Raw genomic sequence first — 22,817 nt, 5'->3', positions numbered from 1 at the left:
CCCCGTTCCAGCCTGCCTGCACACGATTCTTCACCTCCTTTCCACATTCTCTCCATCACTCTGCTCTGTTGACCCGAGGTACCTGAAGTCCTCTCCCTTCTTTACGTCTATTCCTTGTAGCTTCACTGTCCCCCCTGGGACCTTCTCATTTACACACATGTACTCTGTTTTACTCCTGCTCACCTTCATCCCTTTCTTTTCTAGAGCAGACCTCCACTTCTCTAGATTCTCCTCTACCTGCTCTCACTGCAGTTCACAGTGTCATCTGCAAACATCATATTCCAAGGAGCTTCCTGTCTCACCTCATCTGTTAGTCTATCCATCACCATGGCAAACAAAAAGGGGCTCAGAGCTGATCCCTGGTGCATCCCACCTCTACACTAAACTCCCCTGTTACTTCTACAGTACACTTCACTGCTGTCGTACGACTGTCATACACGTCCTGAACTACTCTGACTTAACTTCTCTGCCACTCCAGACTTCCTCATGCAGTACCACAGTTCCTCTCTGGACACCCTGTCATAGGCTTTCTCTAGATATACATAAGACACAAAGCAGCTCCTTCTGACCTAGTTTGTGTAGGATCACCTACTGAAACGCGTCTGGAAGAAATCTTCGTTAATGTGACATCGCATTGTAAGTTCATTGCATGCACTATGTGCATGCAATGAACTTATTGAATGAATAAATCAACTTGAATCCTGCTCCTAAGCTTCTAGCCTTGCTTCCTTTCCACCTGGTCTCCTGGACACACAACACATCAACCTTCCTCCTCATCATCATGTCTACCAGCTCTCTAGCTTTCCCGGCATCGGCCCAACATTCAAAGTCTCTACTCTCAGTCCTAAACTCTTCCTTTCCCTATTCTCTAGCTGCTGATGCACTCGTCTTCCTCCTCCTTTGTGTTGATTTGCATGTTATAATGTTTGGCTTGGGACCGGCTCAGGCGAGAAACAGGTTATGCTACATTAGCTCCAGCCAACCTCGTGGGTACCTGTGCTACCCCATGAGGCTGCCTTATTGAATGTGCTCATACATGGAAGATCACAGCACAGTAATCACATGTACTCATGTCGATGTGTCCTCTCGTTTGCACCGTAGGTGTTCAAGGTGCAGATGGTAGGCAGGACTCCTGTTACCCGCTGGCTCAGTCAGCTGGTCAGAGCTCGCTACCTGCGCATTGTCCCTGTGGAGTTCAGACATACCTTCTACTTGCGAGCCGAAATCTTGGGCTGCAAAGGAGGTGAGGAAAATGGGCTGGAGCTGAACTGCATTATCAGGACTCATTTTTTGTGTGTGATCTTAGGACTTAGTGATGAGTGTTAATGAGAAAATGTTTCCTGAAGATGAGTTGGTGACACCCAGTGTAACTGCATCGCCCTCTGGTGGTGGGATGGTAACTGTGCAGCACTGTGAGCCAGGCCACTTCACATGCCGGCACAGTGAGGAGTGCGTCGCTGTGTCGGTGCTCTGTGACGGTCGACCTGACTGCAAGGACCACTCGGACGAGATCAACTGTGGTGAGAGCCTCGGGTCATTTTTGCATGTTTCTATTCCACCCGTGTTTTGTCTCCAAAATGCATTTAAGTGAATTTGAAGCTTGTTTTTCTGTCTTTTATTTTTATTTCTGTCCCTTCCCCTCACCCTCCTCTTCAGGAACAGCAGCAACCAGAGGCTTTCCAGGGATGCAGAACCGGACCATCCCCACAGGTAGGCCAGGTTTCCATAATGACAGCGCAACAAGTCTCCCGGGCTTCCATAGCACCAGGCCCCAGGGTGGCCTTCCTGGTGTAGCAAGCCCAGGGGTCACAGGTCACCATGGACTCCTGAAGACTACAACTTCAAGTACAGGTATCACCAGCTGTGGAAGAATTTGACTTCTCATATTTCTTTTATATTCAGTACGGAATTAAAATGTCCTACCTTTTCCTGTTTTTCAGGCCATTGGACGACCAGAGAAGGGGTCATCACAGGCAAGCCTGGGCTGCACTTCCCCACATCCCTCCATCCTGGACAACCTGGATTGCAAACCACTACATGTAAGACACATCTCGTCCTCGCTAGTGATCCTACAGGAACCACGAACTGTGTATGATCTGCATACATTGTAATTTACAGCCCCATGGATCCCCACAACCCCCCTTGACGCTGGTCTACCCAGAGTGCTTTGTGTGGAGAGCCAGTTCTCGTGTCGGTCGTTTGGGTGTGTCGACTCAGCGCTGGTGTGCAACGGCAGACGGGATTGCTTGGATGGGTCGGATGAAGAACGCTGCGGTTTGCATCAACCACGTCGTTTGTACTGATGATATGTGCCGTGTTGGAAAAGTCTGGATCAAGAGGGATTTGGATGCACATTTAAAATGTGAAATCGTGTATCTGCTATCAGGCTCCACAGCCAGACCAGCAGCGACTCCCCAGCTGCTCCCCAGTCCCTGCTCCTCCAAGCAGTTCTCCTGTGCCGGCGGGGAGTGTGTTCACCTGGACCGCAGGTGTGATCTGCAGGTGGACTGTGTGGACGGATCAGATGAGAGAGACTGTGGTGAGATAGATGTCCACCTCCAAAGGAACAATAGGGGAAGAAAAAAAACAAGAAACACTCCTCTCCTCTCCTCTCCTCTCCTCTGTCTCCTCTCCTCTCCTCTCCTCTCCTCTCCTCTCCTCTCCTCTCCTCTCGTCTCCTCTCCTCTCCTCTCCTCTCCTCTCCTCTCCTCTCCTCTCCTCCCCTCTCCTCTCCTCTCCTCTCCTCTCCTCTCCTCTCCTCTCCTCTGTCTCCTCTCCTCTCCTCTCCTCTCCTCTCCTCTCCTCTCCTCTGTCTCCTCTCCTCTCCTCTCCTCAGTTGACTGCATCATGTCTCCGTGGACTGCGTGGAGCGCGTGCAGTGCCTCCTGTGGCCTGGGCTCCTTGTTCCGGCAGAGGGATGTACTGAGGGAGGCCCTGCCCGGAGGTGCATGTGGAGGCGCTCGGTTTAACAGTCGAGCCTGTTTCCCTCGAGCTTGTCCGGGTTGGTAGTACGAGCCTGATTTCAGTGACGGTGCGGCTCTAACCGCGTGTCTCATTTAATTCAGTCCTCTTGTCTCCTCCTGTAGTCGATGGCCACTGGTCAGACTGGTCAGACTGGTCAGATTGTGATGCACAGTGTGGAGGCGGAGTCAGACAGAGGAATAGAACTTGCTCGGCTCCTCCTCCCAAAAATGGTGGGGGGGACTGCGAGGGCATAACCCAGCAGATCCAGACCTGCAGCAGTGAACCGTGCACCGGAGATATCGGCACCCAGACAGGTGACCCGTACTTTAACAAAGATCAGATCGCTTCAGTTATCTTCTTCCAGACCCAAACTCTTCCTTTGACTAACTTTATAAAAGTATTATTATTATGAATAATTCATTCATTCTAGACCATCCTGATTGCGTGTGTCTGATTGGCTGTTCAGGCTGCATTAACGGCATGGTGCTGGTGACGGAGGCAGACTGCCAGGACGGGAGAGTGGTGTCATGTCCGCCGACCTGCTCGCACCTTAGCTTGACCAGCAACTGCACTGCAGCATGCATTCTGGGTAGGACACGCAGGATGAAGTGGGTTACAAATGAGGCTTTTTTTGTTGTGGGTATAATTCTGCCATTTTAAGCCCCGCCCCTGCTCTGAAGCGACGCTGCCACTAATCCACCGTGTCCTCCTCAGGGTGCCGCTGTCCTGCCGGTCTGCACCTTCAGGCTGGGCGATGTGTGAACGCCAGCCGCTGCATTTGTTTCTGGGATGGACAAACGTTGCAGCCAGGCCAGACCATCAGTAGGGATGATTGTACCACATGGTGAGAGGTTTTTTTTTTTACTGATTGAAAGTTCAATTTTAAATCATAGCCAAGTGCTTTGATTAGTTCTTTATTGTGTGCTGCTATAAAGAAACACAAAGAGAAAGTCTTACTTTGTCCCATCAGTGTGTGCAGAGATGGACAGGTAACCTGTGACACCTCCAGCTGTGTGGCCTGTCATTGGTCAACCTGGACTTCCTGGACACCGTGTGATGTAACCTGTGGTCAGGGGTTGCAGCAGCGCTTCAGGTGAGCCTGTTTCATCTCCGTCAAGCAGCTCACATCAGATCATTATTATTATTATTGAACACAATATGCTATTTGACTTTTGCTATTTCATTGATCGATGAATGAACTGTAATTTCCCTGCAGTGTTACATCAAACCTCCAGTCTAACTTTAAATCATGGACTACTTGGGTGCTTTTTCCTGGGATGGTTTCTGCAGGTCTCCGGTGAACCCAGCAGGAGCCGCCGGGATCCAGCCCTGTCCAGGAGACTCGTCTGAGGCCCGCCTCTGCTCCAGCTCCTGTCTCCCTGGTACACCGACGCACATCTCAGACACAGCGACTAAGAATTTATGAGATCATGTTTTTTCTTGGTAGAACATCGGCTTACAAACTCCTCATTTCACCAACAAATCGGTTCACAAACACAATGTGAGAACACATTTTGACTCGGGAGAGCGAACGAGCTTCGGTGCACGAACACCCAAGAGCACCAACCCCTGAGCTCGTCATCAAGCTCGTCAGCTGTGCTTTGTACGCAACATTTTTTGTAGCGTTTGTTGTTGTGTTTGTCTCTTTTTTGAAACATGTTTCTTTTCCTTTTTTTATTATTAACCCTCATTATGGCTTCCAACAACGTCAAAATGTCTACTTATAGTTGGGCTAAGAAGCCCGAGTGTATTCAAAGGCCTATTCCTCCTCCTCCACCTGCAGTGCACACTTTCAACGAAGTGCTTTTCTATTATTAAGGTTATCTTTTATTCCTTTCTATATTTTTGCCACACATAAACCCATAAAAAAGGTTTTAATGACTGTGAACCAGAGTTTCTGGGGGAATTTTTTTTTTTTTTTCTTTACAGATGTCGTAGAACGGATTCAATTCGCAAGCCGAGGTTCCGCCGTGTTTATCATTTGCTGCATTTATGTCGCAGTTTAACAAATCCTGTATTTTTCAGACTAAAATGTTTCTGGATCTTGGTCTAAACCGATGAGATGACATAAACCTCTTTCCCGTCTGTAGCTCTCCCAGAGAGACTGTGGAGTAAATGGTCCGGTTGGTCGGAGTGCAGTAAAACATGTTTCAACCACGTCAATGAAGTTGGAGTCAGACGTCGATTCCGCAGCTGCAACCACACGACCGCGCCTCTCGACCACGCACGGCCAAACGCCACCTGTGATGCAGATGGGGAGGCTCAGGAGCCTTGCAACACTGTCCACTGTCCAGGTGTGACACACAGAAATCACAAAATGCATCTCTTCCACGTGGAATGTCTGTGTTAGAGTTGGACAGGATACTGACTTGTTTACTCCCAGTTAGCGGTGGCTGGTCGCCATGGTCCCCGTGGTCCCCGTGCTCCTCAGAGTGCGACTTCGGAGTTCAAATACGAGAACGTTTCTGCAACTCGCCTTCCCCACAGTACGGGGGCAGCAGCTGCCCAGGGCCGCACATACAGACCAGAGACTGCAACTCCCACCCCTGCTCAGGTACGCCATTCGGAGGGAGGGGAAGGAATAGCACGTAAAAAAACACGAGTTTGTGGAATGTGCTCTTTTTATTTTTTCTCCTGCTGCTCATTTCAAAGTGTCTCCTCTCAGGTGTGTGTCCGGGGGGCACGGTGTACATGACCGCAGCAGAGTGTGAGGCTCAGGGTGGGGCGTGCCCCCGAGTGTGTTTGGATCTGACCCCCACAGAGGTACAGTGTGCCACCGCCTGTTATGGCGGCTGCTACTGTGCCCCAGGACACTTCCTGCTGAACGGGAGCTGTGTGCTCCTGGAACTGTGCCCCTGTTACCACCAGGGGGAGCTTTACCAAGCCGGGGGCACCCTGCCTGTCGACGCCTGCAACAACTGGTAACGTCCGCCTTTGCCCTCTACGATCAACCCTAGAACACGATCCTTAAAATTAGTACCACGAAGTATTAGTACCAGCATCGCGAAGGCCGGGGGGTAGGTACCCGATATAATACACGCACGAAAAACTACTAGCAAAATCTAGCACACATTTGGTCAAACGTGTCGACGCCCACATTTGTTTGTTTGTTGTGACATTCAGTGGCTTCAGGCCTGTGATTGGTTGTGTGTCGCCCTTTAAACGCGGCAAGATCCTCTGACTTTATACACCAACACTTTACCTTCTGTCACTGTTGCCCACCCACGTGTGTGTTTCGGAGCGGGGAAACACCCACAACTTCAAATGTGATGCCCAGAGCCCCACGACAATCAGACAAATGCAGCATCGTGAAAGTCGCCCGGCGATGCTGATCTAGGGTTGAGACAGACGAGGCGTTCATGGATGTACGATTAAATAAAGATGAAATGAGTTGATAATTAGGGCGCTGGAATGTAATGGAACTCATCAAGTCATTCCTCCTCGTTGTTTTGTGTCTCAAACAGCACCTGCATTAATGGAGAGATGCACTGTGGGACAGTTTCCTGCCCTGGTGAGCAGTTTAATATTCACATCGATTGTTTAGATGTCCCTCTTCATCCTCTCTCTAAGGGTTCCCTCATTGTTCTCTCCATCCTGTACCTCGCGTGTCTCTCAGTGGACTGTGGCTGGAGCAGCTGGACCCAGTGGAGCTCCTGCAGTCGGACATGCGACGTTGGCGTTCGAAGGAGGTATCGTTCGGGAACCAACCCCCCTCCAGCCTTCGGGGGTCAACCCTGCAAAGGAGACAGAGTTGGGATTGACACCTGCAGCATTGAGCCCTGTTTTGGTGACCTCTTGTTTTTACACACTGAATCGATGCTTTGAAATTGTGACGTCACAAAGTTAATCTCGTCGTGATGCGTCTGAAGGTGTGAAGGAGCCGTGGACTCCCTGGTCCCAGTGCTCAGTGACGTGTGGAGGAGGCTACAGGAGCAGAACCCGTGGCCCCATCCGGATCCATGGCACCGCTCAGCAGTTCAGTGCCTGCAGCCTGCAGCCCTGCGGTACACGAGAGCCGCGCTTCAATGAGACATTAGGGTTAATGTCCCAGTAGCATGAGTGAGACATTAGGATTAATGTCCCAGTAGCATGAGTGAGACATTAGGGTTAATGTCCCAGGAGCATGAGTGAGACATTAAGTTTAATGTCCCAGTAGCATGAGTGAGACATTAGGGTTAATGTCCCAGTAGCATGAGTGAGACATTAGGATTAATGTCCCAGGAGCATGAGTGAGACATTAGGTTTAATGTCCCAGGAGCATGAGTGAGACATTAGGTTTAATGTCCCAGTAGCATGAGTGAGACATTAGGTTTAATGTCCCAGTAGCATGAGTGAGACATTAGGTTTAATGTCCCAGGAGCATGAGTGAGACATTAAGTTTAATGTCCCAGTAGCATGAGTGAGACATTAGGTTTAATGTCCCAGGAGCATGAGTGAGACATTAGGTTTAATGTCCCAGTAGCATGAGTGAGACATTAGGTTTAATGTCCCAGGAGCATGAGTGAGACATTAGGTTTAATGTCCCCGTAGCATGAGTGAGACATTGGGTTTAATGTCCCAGTAGCATGAGTGAGACATTAGGTTTAATGTCCCAGGAGCATGAGTGAGACATTAGGTTTAATGTCCCAGTAGCATGAGTGAGACATTAGGTTTAATGTCCCAGTAGCATGAGTGAGACATTAGGTTTAATGTCCCAGGAGCATGAGTGAGACATTAGGTTTAATGTCCCAGGAGCATGAGTGAGACATTAGGTTTAATGTCCCAGGAGCATGAGTGAGACATTAGGTTTAATGTCCCAGTAGCATGAGTGAGACATTAGGTTTAATGTCCCAGTAGCATGAGTGAGACATTAGGTTTAATGTCCCAGTAGCATGAGTGAGACATTAGGTTTAATGTCCCAGTAGCATGAGTGAGACATTAGGTTTAATGTCCCAGTAGCATGAGTGAGACATTAGGTTTAATGTCCCAGTAGCATGAGTGAGACATTAGGTTTAATGTCCCAGTAGCATGAGTGAGACATTAGGTTTAATGTCCCAGTAGCATGAGTGAGACATTAGGTTTAATGTCCCAGTAGCATGAGTGAGACATTAGGTTTAATGTCCCAGTAGCATGAGTGAGACATTAGGTTTAATGTCCTAGTAGCATGAGTGAGACATTGGGTTTAATGTCCCAGTAGCATGAGTGAGACATTAGGTTTAATGTCCCAGTAGCATGAGTGAGACATTAGGTTTAATGTCCCAGTAGCATGAGTGAGACATTAGGTTTAATGTCCTAGTAGCATGAGTGAGACATTGGGTTTAATGTCCCAGTAGCATGAGTGAGACATTAGGTTTAATGTCCCAGTAGCATGAGTGAGACATTAGGTTTAATGTCCCAACAGTATTCAAAAGCTTCTCTCACACACAATTGCATTACAAGAAAACATTAAAAAAATATTTCAACATTGTAGAAAAGAATAATAATTCCGTCTTACGTGGCGAGGTACGGATCGGTACGGATCGGTACGGATCGGTGCGGATCGGTGCGGATCGGTACGGATCGGTGCGGATCGGTACGGATCGGTACGGATCGGTACGGATCGGTACGGATCGGTACGGATCGGTACGGATCGGTGCGGATCGGTGCGGATCGGTGCGGATCGGTGCGGATCGGTCAGTGCGGTGCTTTGAAGGGTTCCCTTCAGTTTCAGTACCAAACAGACAAAAGAGTAACACAAAGGAGAGAGCAAATGGGTGAGAGGGAGAGTGTTAGTCTGAATGCAACCCCAACCAAGGCCAAAGGTCAACATGTCCACAGCTGGAGGCTGCTGCGTTTGACACATGCGTGAAGCAGGAATCCACAGATCGAGTTTAGGGTGGCAGAGTTACGGAGAGGTCATTCATTCATTGATCTGTGTCTGGACTCTGTCCCCCCCGTCAGGAGAAAGAAGGACGTGTCCTCCAGGCCAGCGGTGGCAGCAGTGTGTGAGGGGAGCAGCGTCATGCACGGACCTGGCAATGGACCTGAGCAGGAACTGCACACCTGGCTGCCAGTGTCCAGATGGGACTGTCCAGCAGGTGCGTAGGGCTGGACGCAGACACAGACGCGCGCACGGCAACCACCGGCGCGGTGCTCAGGGGTCTCTGCTTTCAGGGGGGGTCGTGCGTGCAGCCGTCCGACTGTCGCTGCGATTTGGACGGCGAGCAGTACCAGCCGGGAGAGTCGGTACCCACGGACTGCAACAACTGGTCCGGTGCTTCATTCGTCTCTGCAGTTACTGCGGACGCCACCAGGGTAAAGCTGAACGTCTGTCTGTGTTTCAGCACGTGTGAAAAGGGGAGGCTGGTAAACTGCTCTCAGGTCAGCTGCAACGGTAGGCAAAGCTGCTGAGACGGCCTGTAGCGCCATCGTTGTGTTTTCATTCTCATTTGGGTCGAGCCACCATGTTGTTGTCGTCTATCCTCCGCATGCCGCCCAGCGGATGACCAGTGGTCTGCTTGGACCCCCTGGGGTCGGTGCGCGGTGTCGTGCGGGGCGGGCTTCCAGTCTCGGTACCGCTTCTGTTCCAGCCCCCAGAGCTCTGCCGGCGGTCTTCCCTGCGTGGGCCCTCGCAGGCAGGACCAGGTGTGCATCGCAGCACCGTGTGACGGTGAGTTTGGTGGTCTCTTCGCGTTGACTTTACTTTAAACTGGCCAACGCAAGCCTCACATTCACCCATTCACACACACTCATTCACCCTCCACTGCTGCCAGACCCACTGGGAGCAGTTTGGGGTTCAGTGTCTCGCCCAAGGACACTTTGACATGCGGACAGTCAGAGCTGGGATTCGAACCACCGACCTACTGATCACTGGGCGACCCACATGAAGACTTTAATCGTGTTTAGAGTTTACTTTGAATCCGGTCTATAAATGAGATGTTATGGATTAAAAAAGAAAACAATGAAGAGCTTAAAAACAAAAGAAAATAATTAACTTTGTGGTTCCAGATCGACGACTTTGAATCTTCTCTGATATCTGGTCACTTCATCATCTTATAACCTAATCATCTTCATCATCATCATCATCGTATAACTTATGGCAGTGTACCAGCTGTACCCAGCATTACCTTTTACCATTAGCATAATAATATCTCAGTTTTAATCATCACTATTACTCGATTCAGTTCAGTTTTATTTCTGTAGCGCCAGATCACAGCAGGAAGTCGTCTCAAGGCTTTACAGGAGTAGCAGGGAAAGACAGAACCCAACTTGACCCACAAGAGCAACGGAGGCAAGGAAAAACTTCCCTTTAACAGGCAGAAACCTTGGGCAGAACCTAGGCTCATGGTGGACGGCCGTCTGTCTGACCGGCTGGATTGATAGAGAGTGAGAGAGAGAGAGAGAGAGAGTTATGCCACCAGTGCTGGCCTATGACAGCATATTGATTATTGTATTGATTAACTATAAGCTTTGTTAAAAAGGAAAGTCTTTAGTCTCCTCTTGAACATAGAGATGGTGTCTGCCTCATGAACCAATCAGGGAGCTGATTCCACAATAAAGGAGCTTGATAACTGAAAGCTCCGCCCCCCTGTCTGCTTTTGGACATTTCTGGAACCACGAGCAGGCCAGCGTTTTGGGACCGCAGGGTTCTAGTGGGGGCAATATGGGATAATCATCTTGATTATCTGACTTGAACATAGTTTCTTTCTTTGTTCGCTCATTAAAGGTTTTGTTAAAATGTTTACATCATTATTATCCAGCCGTATTTCAATGGCTCTTGACACCTCGAGTCTAAACTCGATATCTTTTCGTGTCTCTGCTGCTTCTTCTTGCGTTGCTGCTAGCTACTGTGCAGCTGCCCAACCGCTGACTCAGCAGCCTCTGACAGTGACTCGTCCCTTCAGCAATCCTTTGTTTCATGATGTCTCCCCCCCCCCCCCCCCCCCAGTTAATGGTGGCTGGGGCCACTGGAATCACTGGACCATGTGTAGCAAGTCGTGTGGCGGAGGGGTCCGAAGCCGCAGGCGACAGTGTGACAGTCCCGGTCAAGAGGGGGAGGGGAACTATTGCGAGGGTCTGGGGGCTGAGGTCGCCGGCTGCAACACGGATCACTGCCCAGGTTGGTTAACGGCGTGGAGGTTACGTCTGGGGGGTGTCACAGTCACGGCGGTGTGTTTCCAGTGGCGCCGTGCTCTCAGGTCCCGGGGACAGCGTACAGCGCCTGTGGGCCGTCCTGCCCCCGCTCCTGCGATGACCTGGCCGTAAGTATCTCAGCATCAACCACGAACCATCCTTCATTCCTTCTCGGGATACAAAAGCCTTTTTCTCCTGGGCTAGCACTGCGAGTGGCGGTGTGAGCCAGGGTGTTACTGCACCGGGGGTAAGGTCCTCGCGGCTAACGGGACAGTCTGCGTGGCCGGAGGGGACTGTCCCTGCCTGGACCTCGACACTGGACTCAGGCTGGACCCCGGGGACACCACCGCAACCCCTGATGGATGTAACAATTGGTCAGACACGCAAGAAGCAATATTTCACGTCTGGATACAAGAGACAGGAAAATAATGAGGTTTTCACCTGGTGTTTGTTTCAGCACCTGCAATGCTGGGAGGCTGAACTGCTCCAGAGACCCCTGTCCAGGTGAAAGACACGCCCCTTCATTAATGACGAGGTGATTTAAAGGTGGGCCGACTGTAAATGCCGAGCTCTCTGTACTTCCAGTGTCCGGTGACTGGTGCGGCTGGTCCGGGTGGACTCCCTGCTCCAGAACCTGTGGAGCAGAGTCGGTGTCCCGGTATAGGAGCTGTGGCTGCCCTGAGGCCAAGGCGGGAGGTGCAGCCTGTCCCGGAGAACAGGACTCACACAAGGGGGTCGGAGTTCAAATCCAGAGACAGCTATGCCCTGTCATCACCTTCTGTCCAGGTGAGGCACCGTTATCAGTCCCTAATGAAATATAAAAAACAGAAGAAAACTTGTTTATAAATTATTATTAATGAACAAATACTTAATCACTCCTGTACTACTACTGTACTTCCTGCTTGTCCCGTGAAGGGTCGCCTCAACAAATCTACCGTCTCCACTTCACCCTGTCCTTTGCATCGTCCTCCCCAACACCAGCCACTCTCATGTCCTCCCTCACTACGTCCATGTCTCTTCTCCTGGGTCGTCCTCTAGTCCTGTTCCCTGGCAGCTCCATCCTCAGCATCCTTCTACCGATATAGTCCCTGTCTCTCCTCTGGACATGTCCAAACCATCAAAGTCTGGTCTCTCTGACCTTGTCTCCAAAACGTCTAACCTTCACTGTCCCTCTTATTGTCTTATTTCTAATCTAACCTGGTCCCTCCCAAGGAGAACCTCAGCATCTTCATCTCCTCCACTTCTAGCTCCGCCTCCTGTCTTTGCCTCAGAGACACTGTCTCTAAGCCATCCATCATGGCTGTCCTCACCACTGTCTCTAAGCTGTCCATCATGGCTGTCCTCACCACTGTCTCTAAGCCGTCCATCATGGCTGTCCTCACCACTGTCTCTCAGCCGCCCATCATGGCTGTCCTCACCACTGTCTCTCAGCCGTCCATTATGGCTGTCCTCACCACTGTCTCTAAGCCGTCCATCATGGCTGTCCTCACCACTGTCTCTCAGCCGTCCATCATGTCTGTCCTCACCACTGTCTCTAATCCGTCCATCATGGCTGTCCTCACCACTGTCTCTAAGCCGTCCATCATGGCTGTCCTCACCACTGTCTCTAAGCCGTCCATCATGGCTGTCCTCACCACCGTCTCTAAGCCGTCCATCATGTCTGTCCTCACCACTGTCTCTAAGCCGTCCATCATGGCTGTCCTCACCACTGTCTCTAAGCCGTCCATCATGGCTGTCCTCACCACTGTCTCTAAGCCGTCCATCATGGCTGTCCTCACCACTGTCTAAGCCGTCCATCATGGCTGTCCTCACCACTGTCTCTAAGCCGTCCATCATGTCTGTCCTCACCACTGTCTCTAAGCCGTCCATCATGGCTGTCCTCACCACTGTCTCTAAGCCGTCCATCATGGCTGTCCTCACCACTGTCTCTAAGCCGTCCATCATGGCTGTCCTCACCACTGTCTAAGCCGTCCATCATGGCTGTCCTCACCACTGTCTCTCAGCCGTCCATCATGGCTGTCCTCTCCACTGTCTTGTAGACCTGTCCCTTCGTCCTATCACAGAGCACACCTGATACTTTCCTCCCCCCCTTCCAGCCTGCCTGCACACGATTCTTCCCCTCCTTTCCACATTCTCTCCATCACTCTGCTCTGTTGACCCGAGGTACCTGAAGTCCTCTCCCTTCTTTACGTCTATTCCTTGTAGCTTCACTGTCCCCCCTGGGACCTTCTCATGTACACACATGTACTCTGTTTTACTCCTGCTCACCTTCATTCCTCTCTTTTCTCGAGCAGACCTCCACTTCTCTAGATTCTCCTCGTCCTGCTCTTTAAGCCTCTTCAATCACTAATCACCTAAACCTATTGATTATCTTGCCCTCCCTATAGTTCATGGACTGTGGAGTCGCTGGTCGGCGTGGTCTGAGTGTGAAGGGTGCTCTGGGTCATCCACTCGCACCAGAGAGTGTAACAGTCCTCCTTCCAGGTTTGGGGGCCTCCCCTGTCTTGGAGTAAGCAGGCAGCGACGTGGTTGCCATGACAACGTCACCGTCTGCGCAGGTCAGCACAAAAGGAATTGAAAACAAGGCATCATCTCTTTGCATTTTTACATCTGACCTTGGAGGTGAGGCTGGGAGGAGTTCAACGGGGGTTAATGACAAAAGCAGAGACAGGCTCCTGCTACACAGTTAATCAATCACTTATTTCATTGATCAACCCGCGGCCAAGGGGCTACTTGTTTAAGTCTGGCTGGATTCCTGCACGAACAAGCACTCGACCAGCGCTCCCCAACCTTTTTCCTGCCATGGACCGGTTTCATGGCGGGCAATTTTTTCACGGACCGGGGGGGGGGGGGGTAATTAAATAAAAAAAAGGGGACTATAATCCTACCAATAAACTTTAGATTATGCTATTGCAATAACTACTAAACAAGTATTACACCAATATCTATCCACCATAAATTGTGGTCTCAATAATCACTTTTGTCCTTCATGTTCACCTTTTTTTTGTGTCATAAATTCCACATTCTTGTCTTTTAATCCAGGGTTCTTGTGTTTTATTCCAGGGTTCTTGTGTTTTATTCCAGGGTTCTTGTGTTTTATTCCAGGGTTCTTGTGTTTTACTCCGGGTTCTTGTGTTTTATTCCAGGGTTCTTGTGTTTTACTCCGGGTTCTTGGTCTCTATGTGCCAAAGCAGTTTTGCACCCTTCACTGCCTCGTTAACGAAGCTAATCAGCTGGAGATAAACCCGAGTTTTAAGTCTGACTCTTTTCATGGAGGTCGTCGACGCCTCTTCTTCCTCCTCAGTTGGACTTTCCCATTAGCAAAGAAGATCTCCAAAGACGTTTGTTTTTTATTATTCTTCACTAGTTCATGTCTTTTTTTAGTAACGTACCACGTAAAGCATGAAAATTCACAGGCGAATGTTACGTTGGCGAAAATCCGGTCGTTTTTAAAAATAAAACACCTTTTAGACGCTAATAATCAATACAACGGAAATTGTATAAATTAGTTATTCTTTCTGTGCGGCCCGGTAACAAATGCCTCACGGACCGGCACCGGGCCGCGGCCCGGTGGTTGGGGACCGCTGCACTAGACCACTCCAGACGACTCCTTGGGCCGCACGGTGGCACAGTGGTTAGTACCGTCGCCTCACAGCAAGAAAGCCGCAGTTTCAAAATCCAACTTGTGGCCTTTCTGTGAGGAGTTTGCATGTTCTCCCCGTGTCTGCGTGGGTTCTCTCCGGGTTCTCTCCGGGTTCTCTCCGGGTTCTCTCCGGGTTCTCCGGCTTCCTCCCGCCACCAAAAAACATGCAGCTTAGGTCCAGGTCGCTATTGAAAAGGAGAATTCATTCTCAATTGACTTACCTGATTAAATAAAGGTTAAATAAAAAAAAGGACAACACTAACCCATACTAGACTCCACTCAGCGTGTTCTGCTGCTGCTGTTCCCTGTCTTGCATTATACAGATTGTATGGGAGGACAGGAAGACTGGCCTTGTGGGAAAGCCTGTCCTTGGTCCTGTTCAGATGTCCATGGAGACACAGAGTGCTTGGACTCGTCTGGGTGCAGCCAGACCTGCGGGTGTCCGGGCGACATGGTCCTGCAGGATGGAGTGTGTGTGTCCAGGCAGGAGTGTCGCTGCAAATACTACAACAACTCTGCTCCGGGTCGGAACCACAGCCTGACCTCGATGGATTGAAGGTGTTCAAACTTTGCCTGATCAATGTTTTTTTGTTCTCTTTGTCTGACATAGAGATGGCATTCAGACCAGGCTCCAGCAATGCATCATGGGTATGGCCTGGTGGAGCTGACTGGCAGTTTGTGAATCCAGGAGACATGATCATCGGTGGCTGCACAAACTGGTACGGCTCAGCTGACTCTCGGGCCATGAAGGACGCGGCTGCATATTCTCATGGGCAGATTAATTATTGCTGCATTTGGATCGCCGTTCAGTTCGTGTGAGGACGGAGTTCTGCAGTGTCGATCCGTCCCCGGTTGCCATGCTGACGGTGGCTGGAGCCAATGGGCGTCCTGGACTGACTGCTCACTTCCTTGTGGAGGAGGAGTCAAGTTCAGGAGACGCCAGTGTAGCAACCCATCTCCTCAGAGCGGCGGGAGAGGCTGCCCGGGAGCCAGTGAACAGCAAAAAGGCTGCAACACACACCTGTGCACAGGTACCGGCGTCTGTCCATGCCGTCCCTCGGCCGGGTTAAAGTCTGTCCCCCATGTGGTCCACATCTCAGGATGTTTTTCACCCCAGACTCGGGGGACCTGTGGCGTCCCTGGTCACAGTGGTCTGTGTGCTCCGTCAGCTGTGGGGGAGGACAGCAGTCGCGCTCTCGTCTCTGCGGCTCTCTGCCCTGCGGGGGCCTCGGCCGTCAGAGCAAGACCTGCGACACCCAGGTCTGCCTCGGTGAGTCCCGGTCTCGAACCTGAAACCGGCACGCGGGTGTCTGGTTGCCTTCACTCTGCGACTCAGCTGGCATCATGTCGCCCTGCAGAGGTGGGCTGCCCTCCAGGCAGGCTGTACAGGGAGTGTGAGAGAGGGGAAGGGTGTCCATTCAGCTGCTCCCAGGTCAGTGGCAGGGAGGGCTGCTACTCTGATGGCTGCGAGGAAGGCTGCCATTGCCCTCTGCACACCTACCAACACCGTGGGCTCTGTCTGCAGGTGTGCCCTCCTTCATTTCCCTCACTTTAGACTCACTTAAATCCCTCTGTATTTTGTGACTGATCTCCTGAGATGAATGCCCCATCTAACCGTTTCCCTCTGACGTGTTTTAGGAGTGTCCATGCTTCGTGGACAGAGCGCTGCTGACCTCGCTCCAGAGTTATTCTGTCACGCCAGTCTCGTCTCTGCTCTCCCAGAACGTCACCGAGGGAGAGGAGCTGCAGCCGGGAGACAAACTGGACCACGACTGCAGCACTTGGTCAGATACTCACAGCTACATGTTGTATGGTCCTGTACACAGAGGGCACGACCCCTAAGAAGAACATAAGAAGCATTTTAAGATGCAACACTCCTGATTTGATTCAAGATTCAAGATACTTTATTGTCATTATGCGAACATAATGAAATCGTGAGAAGGCCCACGGCTTAAGGCACACATCATAACATAGTCAAATCAAAAACTAAATTCTCTCTCTTAAAGAAACAATATATATACACAGAGAGAGTGTGAATCACAGGCAGTAGTGCAAAATAGCAACAGCAGCAGCAGGGCCGGCATAAAGCGTCCCAGATCGCTACAAGGGAACGACTGCTTTCACAGCCCGGGGGAAGAAGCTGTTACTGAGCCTCGCTGTGCTGCTTCTTATTGTCCTGAACCGCTTCCCTGATGGGAGCGGGACAAACAGTCTGTGGCCCGGGTGGGTGGGGTCTGTGGCGATGCGTCTGGCCCGCCTCTGGACTCTGGAGGTGTAAACAGAGTCCAAATCAGGCAGACGGTGACCCACAATCCCCTGAGCTGTCCTCACCACCCGGGATAGGTCCTTCCTGTCCTTCGCCGTGCAGCTGCCGCACCACACGGTCTGTCATGGTCCCATTCGTTACGCCACTAAGCAGCTGATTTCCTCCCAACTGCAGCACATGTGAACATGGCAGGTGGAACTGCTCATTGGAGCACTGCCCAGTGGATGGGGGTCTCTCACCCTGGAGCTCCTGGAGCTCCTGCTCCTTGTCCTGTGGAGGCCTGGGAGTGAAGACTCGCACCAGGGGCTGCACACAGCCTTCCCCGGCCCACGGAGGGAGAACCTGCCAGGGGGGGCCACACCAGGAAGCCACCTACTGCCAGGCCCCCGACTGCCCAGGTATGGGGACTAGTTTAGAGTGGGGTCACTGAGGGCATTTAAGGGTGACGGCAAGCAGGAGTCTCATTTAGGATTGTGTGTTTGCTCACCAAAATGTAGCCTTATTTTGGAGCCATTATAAATAGTTATTACATTATTATTATTACAGAATGAGTTGTTACTACTGTTGTTCTTCTTGACAGTTGGTCCAACAGAAGAACCAGCTTTGCCAGGTAAACTATCCTTCATGCTAATGTTGATGCTGATGTTTGGTTTCTTTTTCCACTGATTCTGCGCTTTATTAATCTTTGTTTTATTTGTTGCATTGAATATAAGCCCATTCTACGACACCAAACGCCACCAAGGTCCTAGAAACCCATTTAAGACACATCCAATCGAGATAGAGCATCATTCAAAGGACAACTATGACATCATTCTTTCAGTTAAAAAACAAACTAAATACAATATACAGTTTTACTGTTTGGGAAGTGTCGTGGATTTTTCCTTTAATTGTCTTTAAAAGCTTTACTAAAACAAGAATATTTGTACAGAGACAGTGAGCAAATATAAGTACACATAAAGCCAAATTATAGTTTCATGTGTCAATATTTTATACATGAATCTAGTGAGAGCAAGGAAGGGAGTGGGTGGTGTGTGTGCGTGTGTGTGCGTGTGTGTGTGTGTGTGTGTGTGTGGCTAACATGAACTCGGATGTCAGGGAGGGTCGAGTTAAGAGATACAAGGAACATTTATTTATTGTCTGAAATGTGCCAGACTTGGATGTAACTTGAAAGAAGTTAAATGAGACGACAATGTGAGCAACGGAACAGCGTCCAGTTATTTGAGGACGCTGGTAAAATGAAGACACCACATAAGGTAACTTTCAATTACAAAAGAAGAAGCATTAAAAAAAAAAAACTAAACAAATGCTCTTTTTAATGTTTCTAAATACTTTACTTTAAATGAAAAAAAAGGATCTAATTTAGACTATCTAACGATGATCTAGTTATCTGGGCTGCTCTTTTGTGAATGTGATGAATGTTTGAATAACTTTGTGAGCCTCCTTCAGACGAGGACGCCGCCTTCTTCCCCTGGTCTGCATGGAGTCCTTGCATTCAGACCTGCTCCAGCGCTCTTCAGCCTGTGGTGAAGACCCGCCGGCGGCAGTGCGTGAGCCCCCCCTGCTCTGGAGGCTCTCAGCAGGAGAAGGCCTGTAACTTGCCTCAGTGTTCAGGTACCGTCGTAGGACCACAACCCATCTGCTGCCCGGTGGCGTAGTGGTTAGCGCTGTTGCCTCACATCAAAAAGGTCATGGGTTCAGATCCCAGCATGGCCTTTCTCTGTGTCTGAATGGGTTTACCCGGGAACAAACCGGCATTAGATTATTACCCTCGCCGAAGGGGAGGCGAGGGTATTGCAATTGGGTGTGTTTGTTTGTTTGTCTGTTTGTTTGCTTGTTTGTTTGTCTGTCCGAGCGCATAACTCAAAAACTAGTAACCCAATCGACTTGAAATTTTTACACAAGCAAGGTTCTATCTGTGGCTCGGTCCTCCCCGAGAATGCCGTTGATCCGGATCTGGATCCAGATTCTAGAATTATTTTTACATCAGGAATTGTGCCTGTGCTGTAAACTGTCACTTTAAGAGGGAGGGGCACGAATGGCATGATGGGAAAAAGAGTCCAGAAGGAGTCTTGTAGTACGTTCCGGAGCAGCAAGCTAGAGCAGGTTTGGCCCCTCTGATCCGGAAGCCCTGTTTACTGTCTCACAAGATCCAATAGTCTTTTGGAGGCGGAGTCTGCAATCTCTGATTGTCTTTCTAGTTAGGTTTTCTTGGCCCGTAGTTGCGGCGCGCTCAGGACTAACTTTCCATTCTCACCTTGTAATTTTGTTGTACAAATTCTGTAATGACAATAAAGCTTCTTCTTCTTTTGCTAAAATCAACAATGCATCCACGTACAAAAATGTTGTTGTTTTGAGAAGCCTGAAGAAAAGCACAATGGTGGACGCCGGTTTGTGTAAAGCCCTCTGAGTGTCCCTTTACCGTTTACCGAGACGTGGTCTCCTCAGATTGTTTGTTGACTTCTTGGATTATCTTTGCCCTTGATGCATCGCTGGGGATTAAAAATTTGTCTGCTTGTCTGAGACATCTGTTATCTTAACACTAATCGATTCATGTAGCAGCACGAATCTATCATCTCTGAGATTAACCTCTGGAAAAACATGATTCATCAAACCAGCAGGTGTTTGTGTCAGGAAGCTGAAACGAGTGAGCAGAGTGTCCTCTGTCCCTCTCGCTCTCTCTCTGATTTCTTCCATCACTCACAGCCTCCGAGCGTCTGATCACAACACACCCTAGTTTAATCACTCAGAGCTCTAATTCCTTTCTACAGTACAGAACAAAGTATTAAAGTGTAAGTTTAAAAATGTATCTGCTGTGCCTTTTTTATATTCACGTTTTGCTCTGTGTTCCCAGATTCAGGCGTGACATGTCGAGGGGTCCACTGTGCCTTCAGGAACTGTTCCTGGACGGACTGGGGGGTGTGGGGCTCCTGCTCGCGCTCCTGTGGAGTGGGTCAGCAGCAGAGGGTCCGTACATTCCTCAGTCCCGGCACCAATGGCTCGTGGTGCGACGGCATCTTAGGAGGGAACCTAGAGCATCGCTTCTGTAACATCAGACCCTGCAAAGGTCAGAGAGGTCGTCAGTCAGTCAGTCTGCTGCTTTCAGCCCCGCCCACTCAGAGCCCAGAGAGTCCGCTCAGAGCTCAGAGAGTCCGCTCAGAGCTCAGAGAGTCCGCTCAGAGCCAGGAGAGTCTGCTCAGAGCTCAGAGAGTCCACTCAGAGCCCAGAGAGTCCGCTCAGAGCCCAGAGAGTCCACGCAGAGCTCAGAGAGTCCGCTCAGAGCTCAGAGTCCACTCAGAGCTCAGAGTCCACTCAGAGCTCAGAGAGTCCGCTCAAGGCTCAGAGAGTCCGCTCAGAGCTCAGAGAGTCCACTCAGAGCCCAGAGAGTCCGCTCAAGGCTCAGAGAGTCCGCTGAGAGCTCAGAGAGTCCACTCAGAGCTCAGAGAGTCCGCCCAGAGCCCAGAGAGTCCACTCAGAGCCCAGGGAGTCCGCTCAGAGCCCAGAGAGTCCGCTCAGAGCCCAGAGAGTCCACTCAGAGCCCAGAGAGTCCACTCAGAGCTCAGAGATCCACTCAAGGCCCAGAGAGTCCACTCAGAGCCCAGAGAGTCCACTCAGAGCTCAGAGAGTCCACTCAGAGCCCAGAGAGTCCACTCAGAGCTCAGGGAGTCCACTCAGAGCTCAGATAGTCCGCTCAAGGCCCAGAGAGTCTGCTCAGAGCCCAGAGAGTCCACTCAGAGCTCAGAGAGTCCGCCCAGAGCTCAGAGAGTCCGCTCAGAGCCCAGAGAGTCCGCTCAGAGCCCAGAGAGTCCACTCAGAGCTCAGAGAGTCCGCTCAGAGCCCTGAGAGTCCATTCAAAGCTCAGAGAGTCCGCTCAGAGCCCAGAGTCCGCTCAGAGCCCAGAGTCCGCTCAGAGCCCAGAGAGTCCGCTCAGAGCTCAGAGAGTCCGCTCAGAGCCCAGAGAGTCCGCTCAGAGCCCAGAGAGTCCACTCAGAGCTCGGAGAGTCCGCTCAGAGCCCGGAGAGTCCGCTCAGAGCCTAGAGAGTCCACGCAGAGCTCAGAGAGTCCGCTCAGAGCTCAGAGTCCACTCAGAGCTCAAAGAGTCCGCTCAAGGCTCAGAGAGTCCGCTCAGAGCTCAGAGAGTCCACTCAGAGCTCAGAGTCCGCCCAGAGCCCAGAGATTCCGCCCAGAGCTCAGAGAGTCCGCTCAGAGCCCAGAGAGTCCGCTCAGAGCCCAGAGAGTCCGCTCAGAGCCCAGAGAGTCCACTCAGAGCCCAGAGAGTCCGCTCAGAGCTCAGAGAGTCCGCTCAGAGCCCAGAGAGTCCACTCAGAGCCCAGAGAGTCCACTCAGAGCTCAGAGAGTCCACTCAGAGCTCAGGGAGTCCACTCAGAGCTCAGATAGTCCGCTCAAGGCCCAGAGAGTCCGCTCAGAGCCCATAGAGTCCGCTCAGAGCCCAGAGAGTCCGCTCAGAGCCCAGAGAGTCCGCTCAGAGCCCAGAGAGTCCACTCAGAGCCCAGGGAGTCCGCTCAGAGCCCAGAGAGTCCGCTCAGAGCCCAGAGAGTCCATTCAGAGCCCAGAGAGTCCACTCAGAGCTCAGAGAGTCCGCTCAGAGCCCAGAGAGTCCGCTCAGAGCCCAGAGAGTCCACTCAGAGCTCAGAGAGTCCACTCAGAGCTCAGGGAGTCCACTCAGAGCTCAGAGAGTCCACTCAAGGCCCAGAGAGTCCACTCAGAGCTCAGAGAGTCCACTCAGAGCCCAGAGAGTCCACTCAGAGCTCAGATAGTCCGCTCAAGGCCCAGAGAGTCCATTCAGAGCTCAGAGAGTCCGCTCAGAGCCCAGAGTCCGCTCAGAGCCCAGAGTCCGCTCAGAGCCCAGAGAGTCCGCTCAGAGCCCAGAGTCCGCTCAGAGCCCAGAGATTCCGCTCAGAGCTCAGAGAGTCCGCTCAGAGCTCAGAGAGTCCGCTCAGAGCCCAGAGTCCGCTCAGAGCCCAGAGAGTCCACTCAGAGCTCAGAGAGTCCGCTCAGAGCTCAGAGAGTCCGCTCAGAGCTCAGAGAGTCCGCTCAGAGCCCAGAGTCCGCTCAGAGCCCAGAGATTCCGCTCTCTTCAGGATTCGTAAATGAGCTGCTTCTTCATGGCTCCTGTCAGTTCAGATAATGACGGGACCACAAACCGATACCTGAACCCGGGAGCTCGCTACAGATGCCATCTCAGCTGGTTAATAATCTGTCTCTGTCTCTGGGTCGAAGACAGAGACAAGAGGTTGTCTTCGTGCTTCATGCCTGTGTGTGCTTGTTGTGCTGCAGTGGACGGAGGTTGGTCCCGCTGGAGTCCCTGGTCCCGCTGTGATAAGCGCTGCGGCGGGGGACGCGCCATACACACTCGCTCCTGCTCCAGCCCCCCTCCCAAAAATGGTGGGAAGAAGTGTGAAGGAGAGAAGAACCAGGTCAAAGTGTGCAACATCAAACCCTGCGGTGAGACTCGCCGCGTTTCCACGCTGAGCTCAGATCATCATGACCTCGAGGACAGCTCGGCGTGTTGATAGCGGCTTCATGTTCAAATCCAGGAGCTTCTGTGTTTGTGTTGTCAGATGAGAAAGAATGTCCTCCAGGCCAGGAGTTTGCATCGTGTGCCAACCGGTGCCCACAGCGGTGCTCAGACCTGCAGCAGGGCATAGAGTGCCAAGGCAGCGCCGCGTGCCAGGCAGGATGCCACTGCCCGGAGGGTACGGACAGCTCGCCGTGTGTGTGTGTGTGTGTGTGTGTGTGTGTGCTGGGGAAGGCCACTGTGAATGAAGCTCGATGTCCGATCACCTCAAAGCATTATTTATTTTAAATAGATCTTTTCAAGGGTCCGTTCAGATT

General features: G+C 51.1%; 1 protein-coding gene across 1 annotated transcript in view; it reads left to right on the top strand.

Annotated features, from left to right (window-relative positions):
* The window catches only part of sspo (SCO-spondin), an 89,816-nt gene that overhangs the window by 38,913 nt on the left and 28,086 nt on the right, over nucleotides 1–22,817 (top strand). Inside the window, 36 exon segments of the mRNA XM_068747943.1 lie at nucleotides 1,589–1,812; nucleotides 1,974–2,048; nucleotides 2,116–2,274; nucleotides 2,387–2,539; nucleotides 2,837–3,001; nucleotides 3,087–3,278; nucleotides 3,431–3,553; nucleotides 3,679–3,808; nucleotides 3,935–4,057; nucleotides 4,255–4,346; nucleotides 5,055–5,258; nucleotides 5,348–5,518; nucleotides 5,630–5,885; nucleotides 6,429–6,475; nucleotides 6,581–6,751; nucleotides 6,834–6,968; nucleotides 8,884–9,020; nucleotides 9,097–9,191; nucleotides 9,327–9,592; nucleotides 10,871–11,041; nucleotides 11,104–11,183; nucleotides 11,260–11,429; nucleotides 11,513–11,559; nucleotides 11,641–11,841; nucleotides 13,443–13,613; nucleotides 15,022–15,222; nucleotides 15,309–15,417; nucleotides 15,509–15,567; nucleotides 15,816–15,968; nucleotides 16,057–16,223; nucleotides 16,337–16,482; nucleotides 17,139–17,362; nucleotides 18,411–18,575; nucleotides 19,816–20,028; nucleotides 22,260–22,427; nucleotides 22,544–22,678. Coding sequence (XP_068604044.1) covers nucleotides 1,589–1,812; nucleotides 1,974–2,048; nucleotides 2,116–2,274; nucleotides 2,387–2,539; nucleotides 2,837–3,001; nucleotides 3,087–3,278; nucleotides 3,431–3,553; nucleotides 3,679–3,808; nucleotides 3,935–4,057; nucleotides 4,255–4,346; nucleotides 5,055–5,258; nucleotides 5,348–5,518; nucleotides 5,630–5,885; nucleotides 6,429–6,475; nucleotides 6,581–6,751; nucleotides 6,834–6,968; nucleotides 8,884–9,020; nucleotides 9,097–9,191; nucleotides 9,327–9,592; nucleotides 10,871–11,041; nucleotides 11,104–11,183; nucleotides 11,260–11,429; nucleotides 11,513–11,559; nucleotides 11,641–11,841; nucleotides 13,443–13,613; nucleotides 15,022–15,222; nucleotides 15,309–15,417; nucleotides 15,509–15,567; nucleotides 15,816–15,968; nucleotides 16,057–16,223; nucleotides 16,337–16,482; nucleotides 17,139–17,362; nucleotides 18,411–18,575; nucleotides 19,816–20,028; nucleotides 22,260–22,427; nucleotides 22,544–22,678 — 5,498 coding nt within the window.

The sequence above is a fragment of the Brachionichthys hirsutus genome, chromosome 14 (genome assembly GCF_040956055.1).
Source record: "Brachionichthys hirsutus isolate HB-005 chromosome 14, CSIRO-AGI_Bhir_v1, whole genome shotgun sequence".
NCBI classification, from domain to species: domain Eukaryota; kingdom Metazoa; phylum Chordata; class Actinopteri; order Lophiiformes; family Brachionichthyidae; genus Brachionichthys; species Brachionichthys hirsutus.
This window is presented reverse-complemented; position numbering and strand designations above follow the sequence as displayed.